The sequence below is a fragment of the Bradysia coprophila genome, unplaced genomic scaffold, assembly GCF_014529535.1.
Source record: "Bradysia coprophila strain Holo2 unplaced genomic scaffold, BU_Bcop_v1 contig_333, whole genome shotgun sequence".
NCBI classification, from domain to species: Eukaryota; Metazoa; Arthropoda; class Insecta; order Diptera; family Sciaridae; genus Bradysia; species Bradysia coprophila.
In genome coordinates, this window is record NW_023503592.1 from 1,485,736 (window position 1) to 1,491,965 (window position 6,230).

The 6,230-nt window shown below is 38.3% G+C and overlaps 1 protein-coding gene across 1 annotated transcript; it reads left to right on the forward strand.

The window, feature by feature from the left end:
* Positions 1-183: 183 nt before the first annotated feature.
* On the forward strand, positions 184-3,787 carry LOC119079735 (protein artichoke-like). The gene is made up of 4 exons (XM_037187800.1): positions 184-512; positions 878-1,202; positions 1,258-1,504; positions 1,817-3,787. The coding sequence occupies exons 1-4, from the start codon at positions 189-191 to the stop codon at positions 3,600-3,602; spliced, it is 2,682 nt and encodes an 893-aa protein (XP_037043695.1). The 5' UTR covers positions 184-188; the 3' UTR covers positions 3,603-3,787.
* The last annotated feature ends 2,443 nt before the right edge of the window (positions 3,788-6,230 follow it).

The following is a 6,230-nucleotide window of genomic DNA, read 5'->3' on the forward strand; positions in this document are numbered from 1 at the left end:
GAATAGTGGAGTATTGTGAGGAAGTTTGTACAAAAAAGAAAGAAACCAACCAACCGATCAACTAACTAATCGAAAATAACTATTTTGACTTTCGAAAAATAGGCAGTTTTCCTGCCTTTTCTTACTTTCCTATGTAACGTCTAACTCTGCTACTACTTTTAGACTCATCACCAGTAAAAAAAACCGAAATGAAATTTACAACAGCTGCGCTGTTGTTTATACTCTTGAAAATCTATGCACAAAGAAACCAAGTTCGGTCCTGTGGACAACTTCCAACTGTTCTTGTCCCCTTACTAACGAATGCGCACACAACTCATCGTTGGCCTTGGCATGTTGCAATTTACCACCAATATAAAGAATCTAGTTCAACTTATCAGTGTGGAGGCACATTGATAAGTTCGAATTCGGTACTGACAGCGGCGCACTGTGTATTGGTGACTACAGAAGAAGTAAGCGTTTCCTTGGGAAGGTTATTTTTGGATGCGAGTGAGAGTAGCGCCCCCCTTATTAAGGTAATTTTGTTTCTGTTAAAGGTGCACGTAGAGTAAAAAGTGACCAGCCGAAATTTACAATTTTTGAATGGAAGATGGACTTCGAAGTAGTTGGTCCGTATTCAATGAATCTATTACTTCTTTTAATTAAAATATCTTTAACAAACTGATAGGAAATCTGTTACTTCATTAGTTTCAACACATATATTTTACGATATTAGACGGCCTAAGGCATATATAATCATCGTTTGTTTTAGTCTTCTTTAGTCTTGATACCAGATCAATACATCAAATATTTAAGAATCTGTCGATTGTTTGTACCTTGCGTGCACCTTTATGTCCGGACATATTGTAAAAATTGGCTAACATACAACGATCTCTTGAAGATTGCCGACATAATTCGACATCCACGGTACACTTCAGAAAATCAAGATCATGATATCGCCATTATTGTACTCGCAACCCATGCAACATACAACAATTATGTGCAACCAATATGCTTATGGACGACGGACAAAACCGATCTGTCGGATATTATTGGTAAATATGGAACGGTAGTTGGATGGGGCCGCACCGAAACTGGTGAAATATCAAATGCACTTCGACAAGCCTCTCTGCCAGTGGTGAGCCTTACCACATGCCTCAAAAGCAATCGCGACTTGTTCGGACGCTTTCTATCCGACACGAATTTCTGTGCTGGTACCCAAAACGGTTCGTGCAACAAATGGGGCATGGAGCACTCAGGCTCATTCTTCTTGTTTTCTAGGAACCGGTGTTTGTTCGGGTGATAGTGGGGGATCGATGACATTTGAAGTAAATGGACGATATTACATTCGTGGTGTAGTATCAGTCGGTCCAGGCAAATTCATTCAACAAAGGAACGAAATAGTGTGCGATCCAACGCAATTTACCATTTTTACCGATGTTGTACCGTACCTACCATGGATTCGAAACTCGACGAAAATAGATGGGAAAGTCGACGGATGCGACGTGAGAGTGCCGTGTGGATTGAGGTGTGTTTTTAAAATTATGTATCAAAACAATAGCAATCTGGGCATTGGATCCACAAATTCCGGTCGATAAGGTTCTGAAAGTTGAAATCGTCAAATAGAGTTTCACAAACCTAGTTGGCGTTACAGGAAAAATTTGATGCGCCAACGCCTTCGTGATCAACTCTCAGTCTTAACCTTTTCTTTCAGAACCTTGGATACAACAGACAATGCCCGATCACGATGTATCAAAGAATGATAAGCATATCTGTATGGTTCATGTATTTTGTGTCTGTCATTTTTGTAGTTTGAATTTTTCTGAATTTTTCATTACAGCGAGGACAAACATCACTGCACGGCAGTTCTCGATCGCTACATTCACAGTTCTTCATTAGGATGTCGTACTATTTTTGACGGAGCTCGGAACTCGGAAGTTAATGAGCTGACAATTAGTGGAGAATCTGATGTCATTCCCGATTTGTCGGATGCGGCAACCAAATTTCGAAATTTGGACAGCCTGGTGTTCGAAAAAATGTCGCTAAAAGTTGTTGAGAGAGACCAACTGGCCCCGTTCGCTAAAATTCGGAAATTGAATTTATCCGCAAATGGAATCAGTCAGTTCGATAGCGACACTTTCGACGATTTAATTAGTCTTACAAAACTTGACATCAGTTACAATAAGCTGACAGAGCTTCACGCTGATCTTTTCAAAAAACTCGCTGTTCTGGAATTTCTTGATATGAACGGAAATAGGCTGACGACATTACCTGCAACCATCTTTCGATCTAATTGGAAATTCCAACATCTCAAAATGTCTTATAATCAGTTGAAGGAAGTTCATGCGGATCTCTTCAACGACCTTCGAAATCTTGAACAGCTTGAGTTACTGGGAAACAAACTGGTAACCTTACCTACACAATTGTTCCATACCAACCGAAAAATACAAGTTCTCAACCTTGGCCAAAATCAACTGAAAGAACTTCATGTCGATATCTTTAAAGAACTCATCAACCTGGAATACCTTTATGTGCACACAAATAGGCTCGAACTGTTGCCGGCAGACATCTTCCTAAGTAATGGAAAATTGCGACAACTCGCCTTTACCCAAAATCAGCTGAAAGAACTTCATGTCGCTGTATTGAAAGAACTCCCTAATCTGGAAATTCTTAATGTACACACAAATGAGCTCAAGCTTTTACCTGCAGACATCATTCGAAATAATACAAAGATGCGACAAGTGAGCTTTGCTCGAAATCAATTGAAAGAACTTCCTGTCGATCTCTTCAAAGAACTGCCCAATCTCCAAAAAATTTATTTGTATGGCAATGAACTAGAGATCATACTCCCAGGTCTGTTCAAGAATAATCTTGATTTGACATACATAGACCTTGGCCATAATCACTTGAAAGAAGTCCATGTCGAGGAGCTTCGAAATTTAGAAATCCTTCTCTTAAAGGAAAATCAGCTGGAATCCCTACCCGCAGACACATTTATTAGCAGCAGTAAACTGCAAAATCTCGATCTTAGCGTGAATCAGTTGAAAGAACTTCACATCAATCTTTTTCTTAACATTGTCGATCTGCAAATTCTTTATTTACATGCAAATAAACTCGAACTGTTACCGGCAGGCATCTTCCGAAATAATAAAAAGTTGCAACAAATCGCCCTCTCCGATAATCAATTGAAAGAGCTTCATGCTGATCTATTCAAAGAAGTTACCAATCTGGAAGTCCTGCTGTTAAACACCAACAAACTCGAGGTTGTACCTGCTAACATCTTTCGAAATAATGGGAAATTGCGAGGTCTGGGCCTGGGCCGAAACCAATTGAAAGAACTTCCTATCGATCTGTTCAAAGAACTGTCCAACATCGAAGTAATTTTATTGAATACCAATCAATTAGAGATCATACCACCGGGTCTATTCAGAAATAATCGGAAATTGACGCGTATTGATCTGTCGTGGAACAAAATCAAGAAAATTGAACCAGACTTCCATCAAATGACACATGCCGCGTTGAAAACTATCGTTCTTAATGGAAACGTCTGCATAGACGATATGTGTGGTCCATGTGATGACTTTTCTTTGTTCCAAATTTTCGATAAAATCGACAAGAACTGTTAAGGTAAAAGTTAGGTTTTCATTCAACCATGCTGTCGCTGTGTCAGATATTCATTGTGGATGTATAACTGAATTCGATATAAAATTTAAGCAACGCCATCACCCATGTCTGATACACTACATCCATAGCAGGCATCACTTAGCGAGTGATTTCTTAAGTTAAGTTAGTTAAATTTGAGAACCAAGTCTCTAATAGTCTGTGAAATAGTGTATAATAACGTAAGTGACGAAGGTGGAATAGAATGTTGTTAACAAAAATTAAATTTGGGTCCTCGGACTAAGGGCTACTAGGGCCCTATGTGTAGCTTGCATATAACTGGAGTAAGTTTCATCCGTTTTTCCTAATTTTTGTTCCAGTTCAGAGATAATTGAATGCCGAATAGAATGCTGTTGAAAAAAAAATTAAATGTGGATCCTCGAACTGAGTCCGGTACAGGGCCTGTGTAGCATTTATACTCAATAAATTAAAATTTTAGATCAATTTGAAATTTATGTTACATTTGAATGGACGGGGATTCGTAATTGCGCTATGCGCAATTTCTAAGATCTAAACATTTCATAATAATTGTACTTTAGCTACATTTACGGGCGCAATAGGCTTACGGTAAATGTAGGGCGACAGACGCGCTAGGGTCACGTACACAATACATATATGGGTACGGGGCTCAGTCGCAGCAAACGCTCCGACTGTTCGTTTAAAGCTAATTTGGAGTCATATGGAATTGAATTGTAGAACTTCAATATTTGCTGTATATATGGTTCCGCAGTCTACGACAATCAAACTTCAGGAATCAATTTCTACTATTAATTCACGAGGGGTAACCGACTGGCCGAAAAGGTGGCAAATGAATTACTAATTCCTTTTAATTGCTTTCAATTCCTTTTATTACTTCAATAACCGGATTAACACCTATACTTACCGGATTCGCCATTCAATTCCTATAATTGTAATTAAGTATAGTTTCCACTTAAAAAGAGCACTCCGTTTCGCCTCCGTATACATGACAGTTGTAAAATAGAACAAAAGAACTGTCACGCAAACGGAGTGGAAATTGAATTTATTTCAATTTTTTACTCCGTTTACGTGACAGTTCTCAGAAAAGGAGATAACATCAGAGATTATATTATAAGAATCTTCAAAGTGGTTGCAAGTGGTGCCACCGAGTCAATTAGGTTTATTACTGGATAATAACACTGCTAGAATTGCTGTTGGTCTCCGATTAGGCTCTCAATTATGTGAGGAACGTAAGTGTGTTTGTGGTGATACTGTTGGAATAGATGGTTTACATGGTCTATCATGTGCTAAATGTGCAGAAGGAAAACTCGCTAGACATGATAATGTAAATAACATTTTCTCTCAAGGTTTCTCTATGACAGGTATTCCGAATATAACACAGCCGCCTGGTATATCTAGAGATGATGGTAAAAGACCAGATGGTTTGACTTTGGTACCATGGAGTCATGGTAGGTCTCTCTTGTGGGATGTAACAATAAGAGATACTATGGCTGCATCATATATTCGAGATTCATCGAAGAAAGCACGCTTAGTTGCTGAAAAAGCAGAGAGACATAAGCATAACCATTATATTTCTTTGAAGCAAAATTATTTGTTAACACCGATCGCTTTTGAGACTTAGGTTGCATGGGTCCAGAAACAAATAAATTTGTTGATAAATTAGGTTTTCTGATGAAGAGAGAAACTGGTGAAGTTAAATCAAAGGAATTTCTTTTACAACGGATTTCGATCGCGATACAACGTGGAAACGCAGCTTGCATTTTGGGTACATTGGGGAAGAATAAGATAGATGACTTTTATTTATTGTAATTTTATTTTTTGAAAGAAAAGATCGATTTTTTACTGGCTGCGTCATTATTGTGAGCAGTCTTTTTTTTCGCTCAATAAAACTATATTTTAATTAGTTCAAAAAAAAAATGATTATATTTGGTTTGAATGTAGATTTAGCTGCTTTAAGTGACTTTCCTGGAAGTGACATGAAAGTCATCGGACTATTCACAAATCAACTTTCAAATTCAGTGAACACAGATTTTTCCGACCCCCTGAAATAAGAAAGTTACAGCACTCGAAATACTTGCTCAAGTAGAAACTTTTGTAAGAAAATGTTAGTTGACTTTCATGATTCTTTATGGTTCTAGTGCACATGTAAGTCGACTAACATTTTCTTACAAAAGTTTCTACTTGAGCAAGTATTTCGAGTGCTGTAACTTTCTTATTTCAGGGGGGTCGGAAAAATCTGTTCACTGAATTTGAAATTGTCGGAAGGATTTTGAAAACATTACGCGCAGGCGATTTTTAGCATGCAAAAAACTTGCGTAATCTTGTTATCCGTAGCTGTTCAAATCTTAAACATATCCCTGGAAACGCATTTGAAGTTACAGCTTGATCTGCCTTGACTCGAATGCTTTCCGCGGTCTATCGGTCTACCCAACCTCCGAGAATTAATATTGCTTAATAATCGAATCGAGTCACTGCCACCAGGCCTTTTCCAAGAAAATATTTTCTTGACCGGAATTTGGGCTGGTCGAAACAGAATTTCGTCGATTGGATTCAATATCTTCAGGAATCTGTCGCAACTAACTCGCCTCGATTTGCAGTCATGCTGTGTCGATGCT

Excerpts from the sequence above, each read along its gene's own strand:
- LOC119079735 (XM_037187800.1), top strand. The coding sequence starts at position 189 with ATGAAATTTACAACAGCTGCGCTGTTGTTTATACTCTTGAAAATCTAT. Across the intron at positions 1,203-1,257 it reads CTGTGCTGGTACCCAAAACG|GAACCGGTGTTTGTTCGGGT; the intron begins GTTCGTGCAACA and ends CTTGTTTTCTAG. Across the intron at positions 1,505-1,816 it reads AGAGTGCCGTGTGGATTGAG|CGAGGACAAACATCACTGCA; the intron begins GTGTGTTTTTAA and ends TTTTCATTACAG.